At 37.1% G+C, this 19,490-nt stretch overlaps 1 protein-coding gene across 8 annotated transcripts in view; it reads right to left on the bottom strand.

The window, feature by feature from the left end:
* NLGN1 (neuroligin 1) overlaps positions 1–19,490 on the bottom strand; it is a 424,270-nt gene that overhangs the window by 322,612 nt on the left and 82,168 nt on the right. For 4 of the 8 annotated variants that reach the window (XM_061367066.1, XM_061367068.1, XM_061367069.1 and 1 more), the window contains exons 2-3: positions 13,621–14,426; positions 13,118–13,177 (exon numbers count right to left, since the gene is read on the bottom strand). In XM_061367066.1, coding sequence (XP_061223050.1) covers positions 13,118–13,177; positions 13,621–14,113 — 553 coding nt within the window. In that variant the 5' untranslated portion in view covers positions 14,114–14,426. The remainder of the gene's footprint in view (positions 1–13,117; positions 13,178–13,620; positions 14,427–19,490) is intronic. The other 4 variants (XM_061367071.1, XM_061367073.1, XM_061367070.1 and 1 more) reach the window with 1 other exon arrangement.

Here is a 19,490-nt window from a genome sequence, read left to right as displayed (position 1 = left end):
AACCTTATGCCTGTTTGTGTTGTATAGATGGAAATTCGTGCCTGGTCTTGTAAAACTTCATTTGAATTTTATGATTGACTTTTATGTGACTACCAGTTTACCCACTGAGTGCAAATGGTTACAGGTGCTTTCCATTGGAGCACAACTGAAAGGACTTTATAGATTTTTCTGCAAAATAATCAATAATGTAATCCTGACGCTTATGTCAGTTTTGACGCTAAATTTCCTAGTTTATGAAGGCAATCAAGTACTTTGGCACCAAAGAACAGTAACTGCATGCAAAGAAATTTGAACCTGAAAAGTGCAGGGACAAAACCAGAAGCCACTATGTCTAGCACTGAATGTTTAATCAGGCGAAACATCATAAAAACACAGCAAAAAAGGGGAGTAAATTACTTGATTTTAGTGCAGTCAAGTCTTCAAAATTAGTTCTCTTTTAGAACAGAGACATAATGACTGGCTTCTGAATAGATATTGGCACAGCAGGGCACACAAAAGCCCTGATTAGCTGCTGTATGATGGAATATTCAGTTAATATTTGTTCTATTTTGGTGTTGATTTCTGACCTTTCCTCTTTGACTTTAATTGGTCAAAATCCAAACCTTTCTGAATTTGTTAAATACCAGATAGCTCTTTCTAAATTACCAGAATGCCAGGTCACATGCTGCAATAAAGATGGGGGAAAGGCACTTGGCAGTTTTTTCTGTCACTTTTTCAAACTCAGCTACTTTTGAAATAGTAAGCAATATTCATAACAGTTGCAGCACCACCTGCGATGCAACAGTTCCTGAACTAGTTTTAGAGAAAGAAAAAAAAAAACCAAACCAAACAGGAACTGGTATGTCAAGCCTGATCCAGATGTCCTGCACTTTCACTGAAAAAAGAGAGGTGTACTACAACTGCAAAATTCTATGCCAGTATTCTGTAAGAAAAGAATGTGATAAAATCTTGCTCTATATTTTAATATTTGGCAAAACCTGCAGAAGCTTCTTCGTTAACTCCTAAACTGGTGATAACCTGGTGATTTTTTCACCTCTTCGCATTTACAATCAATATGGGAAAATACTTCACAGTCTTTCAGAGCTCTAGCTGCTGTTGGAATACTGTATGAGAGCAATCTCACTGACTGATTTATGTCCACAACTCCTCTTCCAAGAGCTTCCTCCCCAAATTACACATGCTAATGATTTTCTATGCAAAATTTAACAACCTAATAGGCTGAACAAGTCAAATGAAAATACACTAATTGTTGCCTTTGATGTATGCTATTCTGCCAATTCTCTCATGAAAACAGTATATTAGCATTATCTGGAGTACTTACTAATACATATAGATAAAGGAAGAAAAACTCATAGACTGATAGATACATACGTTAAGAAAACAACACTACAGGCTGTAGAAAACACAGCTTCAAGAATTAGGATTTACACAAATGGCTGCCATACACTGGAAACCCATTTACACCAGAGCCCCAAAAACAAACTACCACGGAATAAATCAAAAAACTTTATCTGAATTACCTAGTGTTGCTTCATAACACTGGGTTTATGCAGCAAACACAGTCAAAATAAGGTTCAACAGTCAAAATAATAAATACAGAATGAGGTAAGAGAGGTAATAAAAGGCTGGAAAGAGAGCAGAAGGCTTCCTGCCTAACCCCAGAGATCTGAGATGAGCTCCCCTGAGAAAAAGCCAAATTGCTTTCTGAAGTAAGATTTCCACATGTATGTATTTTCTCACCTAGAGTAGAAGCAATAATGTAGTTTAGCCTATGACCAGCATCACAGAGAGCACTTTATGGTAGAAATTGGTTTATTCTGTCCTCCAGCCCAGTTCTGAGCATGAGGCTTGGCGGCACTGCAGTCTTAACACATGTAAATGAAACAGAGGCAAACAAACAGTAAGGGAGTAAAATATTTTCTAGAGAAATACAGTGACACAAGATTACTTCCTATTGTTTTGTCTTTAACAGTTTGCTTATAATGATTTGATAATCTAACCTAATTGATCTCCCCAAGTACTTCTATGGCTCTAATCAGTGTAGTATCTGATTAGTGGAACAGATCCATACTTTATCTCCAGATTTAATAACTAAATCTATACTTGAAATAGAGTCACACAAGTTCACCAGAGGCAGAGGGCCAGATGCTGCTTAGCCAGAGGAGGAGGGAGAGAATGGAAAAGGCTACAGAGGTCCAGAATGACTGGGAAGAGAGAGTTGGCTTTGTGTCAAATCATCCCTCTGCAACCAGGCTACATTTAGACAGAACCAAAGGGTAACAGAAGTAAAGTAGAAATGTGACATAACTAATGGGGACAGAACCAAAAATGAGCTACTCTCCATGGCCTGCTCTCCTTCAAACTGTCTTCTTCACAAGCATAAAGTAAATGTAATTATTATCGTTTTTTTGTTCACTTCCAGACTAACACTTCATCAGCCTGAAAATTATGACATTTCCTGAATATGTTTCAATGGCTTCTTAACCTTTCTAGTTCCTGAGCGCTGGTACAATGTCACGTGGCACTTAAGCGACTTCAGCAATGAAGGGGTTAACACAAAATTGCTAACGTAACAACAGCATTCATGGAGCCAGATAACCACTCACACAGATTTTCAATCCAAAGTCACTCAAAAATCGAAAGAAACCACTCTATTTCTTTAAGGAAGTGTCAGCATTTAGAAGAATATTCATAATTCAAACAACAGGCAAAAATCTGACTTACTGCTGAATGTATCTATTTTTAATCAAGCAGCATTGAGGGCTAGCTTTTGCTCTGCCTTAGCTCAAAACTACTTTGTGGCATGTCCTCTAACACACGCTCAGGTGCTGGACAGAGAGGGGTAATAGCCAGACCACTTGCACAATGCAAATATCAAGCATGGAAGAGATACAGAGCAATTCTTGTACTTAGTTTCTTCTTCTCGTTTGACTGGTGCTTCCTTGTTGCACTGATACTCAGCCAAACTAGCTTGCAGTTTGAGTATGTTGAAACTCTGGGCAGGAAAACAGCAACTGATATATATTAGCAAACTCTGGAGAGAAAAACAGTTTCTGCCACTAAGAACTGCAGTGTGGAATTGTGAACTGCCTTCTTCTTGGTCTTATTTTGCCTAAAGGGAAATAGCCCTTTAATCCTACTTCTGTGCTTGGTTTGCACACAGCCTGGCAGTCTACACCTGCTTCAATGTGTGCATCAGGAGCCTTCTTTGCTGTCAAATCTCCTTCCTTGCTTCTTTCAGCTCATCTTCTGTCTCCCAGTTCACCTCTGCAAGCAAATGTCCCTCTCGTGCCTAACTGCATTCCAGCAGCCATCTTTCAAGGATGTCAGGAAATGAAAGAAAATCAGCCTGTCAAAAACACATGACTGTTTCACAGTTCAAGGGGTAATGTTCTCTGTCACATGTGAACGACACAGAATATAATGCACACAGAAGGGGATACGAGGGATTTCTGCTAACAAGCCCAGATTCAGGATTGTGAGGATTTTTACTTGTGACCTCCTCAGCTGTCACCCTTTTCTCTATAACTCCAGCACCCATTTCCCATGATCTGGTATCATAATGTGCTTTTGGCCAGGTAATACCTCCAATACTTGAACAGCAACACTGCAAGAATCGCCAGTTAATCAAGGGTTTCCTTGCACTTTAAAGAAAAGATAATTAATGCATCTTTTGTTTCTTTCTTTAGGTGAGACTTCATTTACAGAGACTTTATATAAAAGAAAATGCAGGTGCTTCAGCACTTAAGTATAGCAATTACTTTTTGTTTCAAAAGTTATTGTTTCCAGCAAAAGTAATCCATTTATCATTAACAAACAGCTCAGTGACTGAAAAGTGTAGCAAAACAACTTACTTCCCTTTGATGTTCCACATAGCACAGCTGTTAATTGATTCATGTGGAGACCTACATCACCTGAGCTTAGCATTACAGAGAAACAGGGAACAGACTAAGATTTTGAAATCTGGGTTTACAACCTGACGATTTCTTGTGAAATTTTCCAAAAAAAATCCTGCCTCTATGGCAGACATATAGAGCAATATTTCATGGACCCAAAGTGCTATATACAGATCATGGGGCACTGACATCAATAAAAGCAGTCTTGGAGTAAGTAAATCTTCTGAAAAATCTGCTGTTTGGCTCACGAGTGCCTTAGAGCTGGTCTTCAGCAGCTGAATTCAGACATTCAAAAAAGTACAAATTCTTTTTGTCACTTTAAAATAAATATGAAAATATACGAATCAATATCAATTTTGCAATCAAATAAGATAAATTGTAATTGCTTTCCTTTGACCCTTCAAATCTGTTTAGGACTGTATAAATATACACCTATAAACAGATACATGCATGTTTCACATTCCCTTACCTCTGGGTCCACCTTGTTAAAACTATTGCTTTGGGAATGAGGATTCTCAGAGACTATAAACTCTCACTGGTTCAGCTAGATCCAGCTGGTGAATGGTATGTTCTCTTTGCTGTTCACAATGTTAATATTACTATATTAAAGACTGAAAAGCAGAGTAGGTTTGGCAGACACCAAACAACTCCCTGAGAAGGCACTGGAAGGAAGCTTGACAGCAACAGTGGTGCTCAGCTTCTTGTTAAAGTTCAGCAAGTCCTTAGAAAAGCACCATAACATGACAAATTTGTTCTTGTGTTGCCTGCCTCAGCAAAGAACCTAGACACAAGATGGTACAAACAGGGAGCTCCACTCCAGGCCACAGATGGATGGTCTTTCTTCAGCTTGTGGCATGGTAAAAGACATTATTGCTACCTCCAGGATCTCCTGCCTCTTGGAGCTTTGTTTATATTCTTTTGTGGGACATTAAAATTCTGCATTAGAGTAGACCCTGCAAACATTCCTTAATCATGTTTGAGCAAAAATGAGCTGACATGTATTAAGTGAATTGAAAAGGTTTGCCAACCTGCCTGAATGCATCTGAAGTAACTGGGAAAAATGTGCATGAGTCATTCCCCTAACAAAACTGTGAGCAAAGACTGGAGGAGGAGCCCCAGCTGGCAGGTGGGAGGTAAGCGGCTGAGTGCAAGAGAGATGGGAAGCCCCTCCAGTTGGTTTGCAGATAGCTCCAGTCTGCCCAGAGCCACAGCCTGGCAGCCGGTTGCTGTCTTTAGAATCAAAACCAAAGTGGATGCCATGGTAAAGGTGGCTGCATAGTTGCCAGTCATTCCATAGCTATGCTGTTATGCACCCTTCACTTAAGAACACACTATATTAAATGTAAAGGAACAGATTGATAAAATAAACCTAAAAATTATATATGCCTTACTGCCCCTTTCAATGACTTTTAAAATTAACTGAAGGAAGAGAGATCATCTGTATACTGCAGAAGGTTGACACTAAAGACAAAGAGAAATCCGTGATCCTGAGGTTTTGGTAGATTTTTCCATATGCTACTCCTGCTCATCGCTCCCCACCCACCTGGAAGGAGAGAAAGGGAGACACTCCATAGGGTTCCTCTGTACCCCCACTGCTTAGTTCACATCATGTGCTTGGAGCATCACATGCATCTGTGCTCCAAGAGGAATTTTTCTCTTTCCCCAGCACCTGGAGTTGCACAACTTGGACATTCCAATATATAAGCAGATCATCAAAACTCAGCATGTAATGAAAACCTCCCTGTATTTAGTGGAGCCTTTTCATGAGCTTGAACCAACTGTTGGATAGGTTTTTCCCTGTGTATAAAAAAAAGGAGGCCTAAGTACACTCTGCACTTGCACATAGAGCTTATTTGCTCTGGGCTGTCTTCTTGAAAGCTTCAGCAAGCTGTGCAATCTTCTTCGTACACAATGCACCTTTCCATTAAAAATCTGCAGACAGTTTTTAGATGTAAGAATATAGAGAACTGAAAATAAAGATAGAAAGGCAAGAGAGGCAAATCCTTTCCCATGAGCTCTGTGAAGTCTTTTCTCAAAATAACTTTGGAGGGGTTTTACTGCCAGTTTATAATGTGGATGAATCACTTCTGATATTTCTGATAAAACAATATTCAAAACTTCAAAATCACTTCCAATTCATTTATGCCACCATTTAATTAGGGCTTCTGCAACATGTTACAAGGACGTCATTATCCCCTATAATTGTATAATAATTACAATTTTTAATGAAATAATTGCAAGTACACTAGATGTGTAGATATAATTATGGTAATTACATAAATACCTGATTTTCAGCTAATAATTAAATAAAGCCTTTACAACACTAATGAAATTTAACAAATGGAAGCTTTCCAGAAACAAATACAAATAATAAACTGTTGTCTCCTATAGTTTTTGCCTTACTACATTATATCTCCCTATATATACTATGTGATTTTTCCACACATTATAATATTTATAAAATGTGGATTAAAAAATATATTTAAATAAATATTAAATCATACCAAAACACCTCCATACTTCACCTCTACAGGGCCTGATCCAAAACCACCAACATTAATTGTAGCTCAAACCTAATAATCCTGCAGTAGCTCAGCATCTCATAAGACACTGAACTGTAGATTACCACTGAGTGAAGAAAGATGTGAACAGGTTCCCACAACACATACAAACTGTACTCTGAGTCCTTTTCAACAAAAGGGACAGATCTTGGACTACCATAAAATGTGTCTTTTTGGTTAAGTCTACTGGCTATAACTCTGCTAACACAAAGACCTCACAGAAGATTTATTCTCCCTCTGGCTTCCTTCATGGACAACCCCTTTACAAAGCAATGATATTTCAATAAAGAAACTTCTTCCAGAGCTTTATCCGCTGAAGAACCAGAAATTACTCAGCCAGGTGATTTTCCTTCTCTTCGAACACATTCCTAAGACTAAACTTATTATGTGTTTACTGTACTATTAGTATGAACAGGAAAGGCAAAAGCCACCCTCAATAAAAAGCACACAGAAAACTCTGCCAATGCCAGTTCTGATTGCTGCTGTGATAGCATAAAGGGATATTAAAAGAATTCCCACAGCAGAGGAATTAGCAATGTGATTTACTGTTGCTGCTGAAATACTTTCTCACTTACAACAGCCTTGATGTGGTTCTGATTCTGGCCAGAGAACACTCTGGTCCCAGCAATGTGTTAGAATATATGTGCAAACATGGCTTAAGGTCAGCTTTGTCCCATTTCCCTTAGCTTTGTACTGCTCAGTGCTGCTTCTTTTTAGGATAAATCTTCATTATTACATTATGAGAAAGTAAAATACTAGATATTAATATTAAACCAGAAGGCAATGGTTTGATATCCCAAAAACAAATCTCATTTATCTTAAGCTCATTAAAGCAATTGGTTTCTGAATGCAGAGTATAATTAATAATACTGTACAAATCAAAGTAGAGGAGACATGTAAATTTGACAACATAAAGGAAATAATAATGAAGAGAACTAAAGAATTATAAGTGAAAAGAATCTGAAAAAAAAAACCCACCAAAATTATACTGGAGCAATACTGAAGTTATAAGGAGATTACCAGCATTATACTTGAGCTGATCCTTAAGAATGGTTTGACATATGTAAGCATCATGGTGCAAGCTTAAAAATTATGTAAAGAATACTAAAAATATTTGTATCCCTGTGTACTATAAGGAAACAAAGAAATTAAAAGCATGAACACAGAGAAGAGTAAATGAATAATATTACAATACAGGGAAAAAACTACAAGGAAAGCAAGAAGGAAAGAACAGTTACTCAAGAAGTATCAGTTGCTCAAGTGTTCCTCCTGAAAATGCGTAACTATAATTATGTAGCTATTTTTTTTAAATATTTGTCCATGCTGACTTTAATGATAAATTAGAGACTATCAGATTGAAAAGACCATCTCACTGTTGTTTACAGAATACAACTGGTCCAACCTGAGAAAGACCAGGGGAAGAATCACAAACCAGTTTTATCTGACTTAGTATTATCAGGGTAACAGTACTATTTTAGAGCCTGCATGTGGGAGGATGTAGAAAATGAAAAGCAAGCAGTAAAATAACGGACAAGGAATGGAATTAGATCAGAATTTAAGACCCGTTAGAGCTATAAGCACTGTCAAGGTATATGAGCAAAGCAATGACAGCACAAAGACTGTGTGGTCAGCAAGAGCCCACAGCCCAACCAACCAGACATTTACAGAGGACTTTGACCAGTGTTGATGGCATTTAAGATGACTGGAGTCTTAAAATGCAGTCTGCAAAGTCTTCTATTCTCAAGCATTGCTTCACCCAGAAAGAGGACTGTAGAAAGTACATCAGTGTTTAAGCATTTTATTTTATTTCAAATATGACATAAACCTACTGCACATCTTTGAAAAAAAGCTGCTAACTGACACTAACAGCTTTAGATTGTGAAAGGATGAAAAGGGGTGTACAAGACAATGTTTGCTTCATTATCTTCTTCCATGTATTACTAGTATAATAGGAAATGCTGCAGTGGTACCTAACGAAAAACAGGAATACAGTGCTTCAAAAAGGAACAGAAAAATAGAACAGTCCTGGTCTCTCAGTGCATAGCACTGGAGCTCAGGATATGGACTACCTTTGTTCCTGCTGATACTGCTGGGATGAATTTTGACCTCACAAGGCTAGAACAAGGATGAGGGCTCTCCGGCCAGGAGCCAGCATGGGTGAATGGAGACAAAATTTCTAAACATGCGCAGGCCAACCGCTGACACAAATGCCCTACAGAAAAATAATTCATTATGAATTTTTCAGAGTGGCCTATTGAAGATACACACCCTATGTAATGGCAGATATACATCAAAATACGCACTAAAGTAACTCTTTGGGCTTTTACACTCACTCTGAAGTCACCATGAGCCCTGGTAAATGCTCCATAAGTGCACATTCTTAACCTACTAGCAATGCAATGTATTTTGACATAGCTCACTCTATGGTGATGGAGGTTCACACCTTAGATTTCATACTTTTCATTTATATGGCCACAGGAAAAGCATATTTCAATCATTTTTGACAATATACCACCTAGAAGTCGATTACTTCAATATAATTTTCTACATTACATAGAGAAAAATAATCTAATAATCAAACGATATATTTTGCCAGTGGAAATACAAATGTTAACAGGTCTCAGGTTGTCCTTTTCTGGTTGATTTCTGAGCTGAAACAGGTAACACAGAAAGAATTTCATTTCATGAAGTCCATAGGAACTGCACATGTTGCATTAATTCCTCTTTTCCAAAACCTGATGGTAAGCGAACAGTTCAGGGAAAGTTAAATGAAGTACTGGAACAAACACCCAACAGAAACACACGGTAACAGTCTAAATTTCTGCTTAGATTTGTAAAAAATATTTCATATTGCTAAGCTTAAAAGCCTTAGTTATCAGTGCCATTTACAAATCACAATTGATGTAACACATTCTCTGTTGAAAACAATGAATGATCAAAGCAGGATAAGATTACAGCGCTGTGATTTGTGTTTCACTTCCAAGAATGTATATGTATTTGTATATGTTCCTATGTGTCCATAGTAACCACAGCCCTAACCCAGAAAGTACGGTGTTGGGAGCTTTGCTTTGAAAATCAAGTAGCCCATTACAGGGCATAAATATTAATAGAGCTGTCTAATCCTACATTCTCAAATGAGGTAGTTCAGATCATGATTTTTTGCATTTAAAATTTATTCACTGCACCGACCAGAATAGGAAACAGAATCCACATGTTAAAAAGTCAGTGATATTGGGAAGTCTCTTAGCCACTGTTAATTCCTAAACATAAAAGTAAGGATTAAGTCATTTCTTTCTTTATTCTACTCCAAATTCTCCTACAAAAGTATAAAAAATTGTATGTGCCTAGTTCCATGACACTGAGTATGTATCATATTCTCTACAAAAGGTGCACCTCCATGTTTTCACATTCAGATTATCTTCAGGCAATATGAAGGCTTTAGTACAAGTTCATGAGAAAGAGCATACTGTCATCCCAAGTGCAGAACACACAATACCTGGGGGGTTTTTAAGTGGTCATATTAGTAATTGTTTTCAATTACCCTTATATAGGCATCATTAAAGTAAGAAATTCATGCTGCAAACTACTGCAATGCAAATAAATAAATATATAGTATTAAGAAAGCACAGGCATGCAGATAGAGCAAGACATACAGTCTTCCTAAGGGATAAGTTACTCTGTCATTCTGGATCACCAGTAAAATATTTTTGCTTTGACTATAAAGTAAAAGGAAGTTCTGAAATACTAAACAGAGTGCAAAACTATTTAAGCATGCCCCAGAAATGATACAAAAGTTTGACAGAAAATAACACATAATCAACAATGTAATGAGTATCAAACAGTAAAATGGTGTTATCTGCAATATCACCTAGGTTCTATTAAAATTTAGACTTATGGATTCTAACCTCTAAAAAAGCAACACAAAATTAATTAGGTGTCTTTGGACAGATTTTCTAAAACCAGCCCTAGCAAATACAGAGGTTTCTGCTTAAATACATATCCATAACGCAATTAGTAACATCTGACCTTCACGTACCTGAAGCAAGACATGAGAACAGATGATCTTTATCAGTAAATTGTAGTATACTGAAATACAGACACATGTATTTAGCAAAAAGCATACTGTATTGTCACATTCCTTTCCACCTGGCTCCAGCTTGTCCTTTTGTAGTCTCTGCAGTGTGCATATCCAAATCCTATCAACAGGTGGTAATGGCTATAATGCTCACTACAATCTCTAGCATAACTCATGGATAGAATTCCTTTAATTTCTGCATCTATCTGTCATCACCAGAATACTCCGTTCTTCAAAATTTTTACTCTTCTCATGTCCCTCAGCTGACAACTAAGTACAGATACTGATTTATTTATCTAATCCCATCTATTTCATGTAATAAGAAAGAATCAAACAATATATAAAATAGCACACGGTTGCTGGTTCAATCACTTTGAACTTACATAACTTTGATTAATTAAAAAGATGGTGTAAAGGTCTGCCTCTTATTTTCATATTTTCTCTTTCCAGTAATTTTCATCCCTAAATGCAATGAAATGACTGCAACCTAAAAATCCCACAAGAGAAAAAATATTGGACCTTTCTTCTTTTTCACACAAACTCAATGCTATTTCTAAGCTGCTGCTGCTAAGATCCTATGATGCTATTGCAATTTTGTTCTACAACATGATTCCTTTTACTACAGGGCATAGGGGAAATCCAAGCCAAGGCTAATCTTAGGTTATAAACAGGTGACTAGAGTTACTTGGAGAATAGAGATTATTACAACTATGCCAACTGCCCAGGCTAAAGGTATTCAGGAGTTCTCTGCACTTGTCAGCAGGGAAAGGTGGGATTTTTATTGTGCTGTGCGTGCAGTGAATTTAACTGGGAAGGTATCTACTGAATTTCAAATACTCTCTTTATTCTCCTTCAGGCTCACAGGACAATAAACACGACTTCCTCATTTCCTGGGCTCTCCCTCCCTTTATTTTTGCTGGTATTCCGATTTTGTTTTTTCAGTATTCTCTCATAGTAAAAGATGTTTTCTTAGAACAATGATGGAGATCTGCATCTTTATTTATGACTTTGTGAATCAGTGTCTGGGTGATAGGAAGTGAAAGTTGCTCAGCTAATTACACACGCCTGATGAACTGCGTAATAACTGCTGCAGCACTGCACATTAATTGAATGCATATAAATGACAGCAGTTATTCTAACTTGAATGATGTGTGAAGAAGTGACGTTGCTCACAGTACCTGGATTATCTTCGTTTCCAATTTGGGGAATCCAGCTTAAACAACTGTATTTTTTATAGCACAGAACAAAACTTCCCTAATAGAAAAGAGTAAGAGTCACCTCAAAGCCCAGCACTATAAAAACTAATTGTCTTAAGTCACTGAAAGTGGATTTATACATCTAAAAATGTATACATTGAGCAACTACAATTGACAGTAATTAACAGCTAGCTGCAATTACCAGTCAGTAAGAGATGTAAGAGCAAAAACCTTGGAAAATAAGGCCACCTTCATTTAGATTACAAGATACTGCCTTAAAAAACTAATACAGAGTTTACAGAGTAGAACCGGGCCTAACTCTAAATGATTTCCTGCTGTGACGCTTTGCTAAAATGTATCTGTTCTGGAATAACAGGGACATACAGCTACTGGTCGAGAAAATACGTATTACAGCTAATAGGCAACCATGTATGTCCACACTACTCTTTGTTGACCCTCAGAAGTATTCTAGATTCAAATGTAGGCCAGCTATTAAATAACACATTATTTAAAAAAAAATAATAGAAAGAAATAATCTGCTATAGAACAAACATGTAACGTAGTACAAAATCAGTGTTTTAAATTAGTATCAAGTGCTTACTTTAAATCAGTACCAAAATATATTTTCTATGTTGTGTCTCAACTGCTTTGGGAATTTGTAAATATTCACAAAGAATCTGCAAATTCTCCCATGCTACCTAACACAAAAAGGGTAGAAACCAAGTTTCAAAGTTTCCAAAAGCAGCCTCTTTTCCAAAGTGCTGTTTCACAATATTTTAACATTTTCCTACACCCCTATTAAGAGATTTTCGGTTTTACGAAGAGAGCTCCCTTTCAGAAACGTGTAAATAATAAAGTATTTCACATCTAAATTTCACAAAAGTTAAGAATGTTCCAAGAAAAAACAGTGTATCATGGAGTAAGTCAATGCAGACTTTCAGTTCTGCTTCGCTATAATATATCACAGCCATCGTGCTATACCACTGGAATATATCACTGTGCCAGCAACTTCAACGGCAATAGTACTAGGCCCCAGTCATACAAGCTACCTCCTATGCATGCATATATGACATACTGTATCTATGTATGAGTGACAAACACTCCTCTAAACCATGAGGCCAAGACAGAGAAGCTGCCAATAAAGTCAGCATGAGATAGTGAGAGAGATGATCAGGTGCAACTGAGTTCTGGCTTTACAAATGTTATCTTCTCATCTGCTTTACATGGTCCTCTCCTTAAATACCTTTCTGGCTTCATTAGGACAAGATGGTCCCTAACAGTTCACTTCACAGCATAAGCAAACCAGCCTCTTTCAGCTGTATTATTCATTCTTCCTTTGCAAGGTCTTCATCTTTCCCCCATATTTTTTTGTGTCCACTTTATACATACCTCCTTTTCTACAAATTTTCTTGCCGGGTTTTCTGGCACATTCCTTGGATATTCTTTTGACTGAAAAATGAATAGAAGACTAGAAAATAACATGGAGCTCCATCACAGACAGTAGGAGCATGCAACACCACTATCTAACTTAAATATGACCTGTTTTATTAGGTGCGGAAGACTCTCAACTGGTTGTGCCTGCACATGCAATGGATAAGATGTTGATGCATCTTCCCAGAAGTCAGTGGGTGGCAATGAGAATTAGGCACCAACTTTGACCTAAAAATACACGTGCTGTGGGAGAAAACAATGAGTGTAGACAGAAAGAAAACAAAAACCAAAACCAAAACCAGGGACAGATACACACACAGAAAAGCAACATGCATACATGTAATACACTGGCATGCAAACAAAGAAAGCCATGCATGCTACCAGTACATGTGAATTAATATTGTTAGAACGTAGAACAGGAAAATAAAAAGATCTCCCTGTTTCGCCTGCTGTTAACTCACCATCCTCGGTTGGGACATAGATATTTAAATAGAGGCAGTCTTCATTCTGATCTTGTACATAGGTGGAAACTACATCCAAATTATTAGTAAACCACACGGGAAGCATGACTTCAGGCAACCTGCCTTCTATAATGTTCTGGGGGCACACTGGAGCATACTGAGTGGTATTTCTGATATTTGCCCAGGAAGACGGAGGCTCAGGAGGTTGAAAGCGGCGCTCCCCTGTTGGAGGGGCAGCATACGGAACCCCAAGAAACTGAATAACGGGCCCCAAAATCTCATTATTAAGTTCCTTCTTAATCCCTCTTATCTTGCCAAAGTTGGTGGTCACCACTGGGTTGGTATCATCCAATTTTTGGGAGGACACAGCTGCAGCGTGAAGCAAAAATCCAAGTATACAAGAAGCAAAAGTGGCATTCAATCCCATGTGTAACAGGCGGACTATCATCGCTCTCCATACACAGTTCAGCCACATGGATCTTGGAAAGGCCATGGTCCCTCATTAGTTGTGTAACTACAGTGAAGCAATTTGATTTGTATCCACTGGTGTAAAAACAGGGCAACCGAAGGAAACAGATCAAGTTTCCTAAATAGGTGCCTGTCAGAAAAATCTCAAAAGGCTTTTCATGCGGTAAGTATCTTCCATTGATTTCACACTTATTGAAGCTGCATCTTCACTCAGCACTATTTATCAGACTACATCCTATTGACAATTCTGTTTTCCATAGCAGCAATATGAAGAAAGCAGCCATTTACTGCAGAATCCCCTCTTATAAATCAAATCCAGTTAGCCGCAGGTCTATATCCTGGAGAAAATGAAAATAAATCATTAGTATGAAAGAGCTAATATGAGCAGAGTGATAACTAGATGTTTCACAAGTTATTTACATACATTAATAGTTGCTAGAGTCATGTAAGTGAAATCGCAGTAGTTTATGGGTCCATGAAATGGCGGGTGAAACACTCACTACTGGTTAATCTATAATATCACCTGTTGAATTTATAGAGATTTTTCAAAAGAAACAGAACTCACAGAAAATACATTTTTAAAATTCACCTTTTTAAAAATTAAGTAATTTGCTCCCAGGCTACATTACATAAGTGTTTATGTTAATGTTTTATTTAACTTAATCAGTTCAGAATCAATTTTCACCTTGTTTGCACAAGTTGATGTTCAAAATTAAAGTAATTATTTTTTAAATCAGAAGATAATGAAATTAAGTTAGACAGGCATAATAACGACTCAAATGCATTTTATTTCATTAAAAGCAGATTATAATATATACAAACTTTTTGTTGTTCATTTTAAAATACAACTTCTTATTAAAACATTGAGGCAACTGCAATATATTTGTATGGATAACACTAATTACTGTGTTTTTTCATCATAACCTGAATTACCATACTTATATGGTTTTCTTATTTCACAAGTTTCTGACAGCTGATGAAAAACACCTACAAGAGTGAAATGTTCACATCAACGAAGGACCAAAATCTGCTCCCACTAAAGGGAAGGGCAAACTCTGAATTTGCACATAACTGGACCTCAGTGGTCTTTTTTCAAAACTGATTTGGAAAATGACAGTTTAGGGGTGGAGCTGAATATCAGGATTTTTACTTCTGACCAATCCTGCATTCCTTATAAACTACTGACTTAAGTGAAAAATGAAAACTCATTATGAATGCACCAAATCCCTACCATCCTCAATTTATAACAGAAACAATAAATGTTCCCACAGGACAGGAGAAATCTTATCTTTCATACGCCCGCATGCTGACTGAACAATATCCTAGAAAAACAATCAGTTAGGATCACAGACTGCATAATCTCAAATTCCAGATCTTATTTTCAACTACTTCAGCTCAGAGGTTGTTACACAAAGCTGTCTTCCAGCACTTCTGAAAATTGCTCAGTGCATATCATTATAACTTCCATATTCATGTTAAACACATTTCCACCACGACTTACAATATACACACAAACCAGTGTAATCTTAGACTCCCGATTAAGCAGTGTGTAATGCACAAGAAATGTGTTTTGCTTTATGCAGGAAACATTTTAAACCACCGACTTTTGAAACAGCATTGGCAGCTTTAATGAGGATTGGTTTTTTTATCATGTCTATACACATTGTAGAGAGAATTCAAAAGAACGGCTTGTGTAATAGTCAGACTACCCTGCAGTTTGGGTTATTAAAAAGGAGATTGTAAAAGCTATATAGGACAGCAGGAGATTTGGTTCATGTCTAGTGTTCCTTTAGCTCTGAACAATCTATCTCAGGAGGCAATAAGGAGATAGATGAAGCTTTTCTATAATTTTCTCTCTCCCTTTCTTTCTCTACTAATTCTAACACCTTCACTGTGAAACTGCATTAACAAACAGGCTTGTATCCTCTATTCTCCAGTTTCAAATTTTCAGTGTTTGCTGGAAACACACCAATTATCTGCAGAAAATAATTCCCCAAACTTGATGTGCATGTTAGCCCTTCAGTTTAATAAACTTACACAGAATGGCATGCAGACAATTGCCTCTTGGAAGACTTGTTGCTTTGTCGCATTTCAAATCTTGAAGGTAGCTGGATATTACTTGAGAAATACATAGACAAGTGCCAGAATAGAAAGCAGCAAGTATGACTTTGATCTTCTGGGTTGATGTACACTAGGTTATGGAAAGATGGAAGCTTATTACTTAGAGGTATTCAAAAACTTCCACAGATTCAAACCTTTTCCAATAGGTCTTCAAATCCTAGCTTTTGTTTTTTTCCTGTCTGAAGTGGAAAAATGTAATCTCTCTTTCTCAAATTTCAACTTGTAAATAGCAGGAACTTAACCTCAGTAACCCTCCAGCTAATTTACATGGTCTAGGGATGTCTGAGGACAAACCAAATTCAACATAGCTATGCCAAACAACAGCACCCTTCATTTCAAGCTGATGAGTTAGATCAACATGGAAAATTACCAAATTGCTACTAATAAGTCATTTAGCACTTTCACTCTAAGAGTCTAAGACCTGTTTGCAGATCTAAGACAACTTTTTCATGTACTTGATACCTAAATGGCAAATTCAACGCAAACCCTAGGCCTGGGCTATAGTTTTAAAGTTGTCCATCAGCTGTTTTGCCATTGCAACTGAACAGTTCTGCTGTGATTTAAAGTTCTATTTTGCCTCCCATAAACAAGGTTTTACTGTAAGACAGAGACAGGAGCCTAAAAAGGTAAGAATATACTGCAATACTGTGTTTGGCTATTTTTGATTACTTAACTATTGGGTAGTAGCTGGTGCCAGTGAACAAATTTATAAGCTATACAGGGCAGTAAATTTGAAAGCACTTGCAGAATTGGAATCAACAGATTTGCACTATATTTGTAACTTAAATTTTGGAATTTTTTTGGTTTTCCTTCACAAGCCTTTCTTTCTAAATGACTAAGTAACAGTTTATTTTTGAGACTGAGAGGTCAAACATTCAAGCCTGTCACTGGCTGCCCTGAAGCTATAACATTAAAAACACAAATTCACAGAAAGAAAGAGGCTGAGATTACTCAAATCTTTTAAGACTTTTATGCCAAAATTTTCTTTAGAGCACTAGATGGAAAGCCAAGAAGGAAATGAGCCTGGGGGATGTCTTAATTGTTGAGGGTCAATGTCGGACAAAATTTTTTTAGTCCTCTACCAAGTTATCTACATAGGACTATCCCTTGGTATCTGAACTTGATTGAACAGGAATCAGTAGAAAGAGAAGTAATAAATTGGAACAGGAATGATCAGGGAGATGAGCAGCAGAATAAGGAGTACTGACAATCAGTTTGGGGTAAGCTTCTTGTGGATCTGAGGAGGAGGAGAAAAATCTTCAGATTTTACTATTGTCTAGATGTGAAGATCACAACTGGTCCCTGTGCTAACAGAAATGAATTCTACTGTAAAAAGTATTTGATAAAGTCTTTCATGGTCATTGGAACAGTCTACACAATATAAAGGGTTTTTTTTCTATCATCTATTATTTTATTATCTTCCTTTCTGAATTTAAATTACTTTATAGCTCAGATTCTGAAATACTTTAGAGAGGCATTTAGTATGCTGAGGAGCAAGCAATCCAAGATAACTTCAGTGCATCTTTGCATTTCCAATGACACAGGGCATCCCACAACAGTTTACATCTGCTGCAAACTGCAACAGCTAAACTTCTCTTTGTTACTCATGCAAAGAGCATCAAATCTTAAGGGATGGCTTGAACTGCACCACCTGTCAATAGTTCCAATGGACTAATAAATCCTTTGGTGGCACCCAACACTTACAGCCATATGCCAGCTTCAGCACATGTAAAGACATTCTTATGGTATCTCTATACCACTGGCTGTTTTCTTTTTAACTGAAGATGTACCCAGTAATTTGATATTCATGCTTAAAAATTCCCTTCCACCTCAGTTTTGCTAGTAAATCCCAACTGCACAAATATTCATAGAAAGCAATTGTAAGAGTTTTGAACTGCACACAATGCTGCTTCATTTCAAAACACAAATGCTATTTGCAGGACCACCGACATTTGCATCCATTTTTACTTACAACAGCCTCTACTTAGAACTAAGAGCCCAAAGTTGTTTCATGTCTCTGAAGAGAAGTCCATGTTCTGAAATATGCTACAATGACAAACAGGAACGTGGCCAGTGGAATAGAAGCCATTAAAGGAAAGACCCAGGGTGAACACTACATTGGTGTGACACACCAATTGTAAACATGGTCAGATAAATCCTTCAGATGCATCACAGAATTTCCCATCTCTTCATTCACATTTCAAGTTAGCATTCCCAAGTTAACAAAAGGAAGCATTGTGTCAAACACAGCATATTTTTTCCCTATGTCGTAGTAAATTTCCATAAATACTTGGTGAAGGGAAGGGATTTACCTGTACTTAGTTAAAAAAAAAAAATTAACTACATACATTAAAAAAATAACAGGTGTATGAAATTATAATAGAGGAGACTGCAGTCCTCAATACATACACGTAAGAAGGGTATGGTTCTGTGGGGGTTTGGTTATCTCCCACATGCCAGCACCTCCTCCTGAAAGCAACTAGAAGCCTGGAAGCTCCAGAAAGCAGCTTGAAAACAAATCCAACCCTACTGAGATGCACAATGTTTGCTGAGATCGCCAGCAAAGGTGTGAATATGGCATTATTCTGATGGGTCACAGTCCCATGCTGCATTGGTGTAAGATTACAAGTGTTATGCTACACAGGGCTACACACAACCCAGTAGATAAGGATTTCCAGGTGCTACAAACTGTGTAGATGAATCACTCTGAGATCAGAGAGACTGATTCCTCAGTACCATTCTTTCAGCTCTATTGAATACGATGTTTTGTACATAAAACCTTACAACCTAATTAGTAAAAATATTTACTACAGTATTCAACACAGTGTAGCACACATTAGTGAAAAGTTGAATTAAACTAAGTAGATGTTGTAAGACTCATTTAAAATGTCATGTACTTTTCAGCTTCGCTGTATTTTTGTTCTTCCCCATTAGTGGAAATATTCACTAATGCTAACTCATTATTAATTAGTATTTTCATGATCAAAAGATCCTTTTAAATAATTTCTGCAACTTAGTCTGCCAAAATAGAAAGACTTCTGATCATAATTTTCTATTAAGCTTTATTTTTAAATAGACAAACCTATGAGAAGAGGGTCACTTAATTCTTATTATCTTCCATTTACTCACATCAATAAATCATTTTCTTAAAATAATTCTATTTCTTAGGTGAAGTAATTGTTTATATTACCAGAAGTTGGCTGCAATTTTTTAATGTGGACTACAGCTGTCTGACATTTTACACAGTAAGTAGGTAACGAAATGGTGATTTTACCCATAAC

The sequence above is a fragment of the Neopsephotus bourkii genome, unplaced genomic scaffold (genome assembly GCF_033783945.1).
Source record: "Neopsephotus bourkii isolate Nb327-2 ecotype Australia unplaced genomic scaffold, CSIRO-AGI_Nbou_v1 NB_1373, whole genome shotgun sequence".
Classification (NCBI taxonomy): Eukaryota; Metazoa; Chordata; class Aves; order Psittaciformes; family Psittacidae; genus Neopsephotus; species Neopsephotus bourkii.
This window is presented reverse-complemented; position numbering and strand designations above follow the sequence as displayed.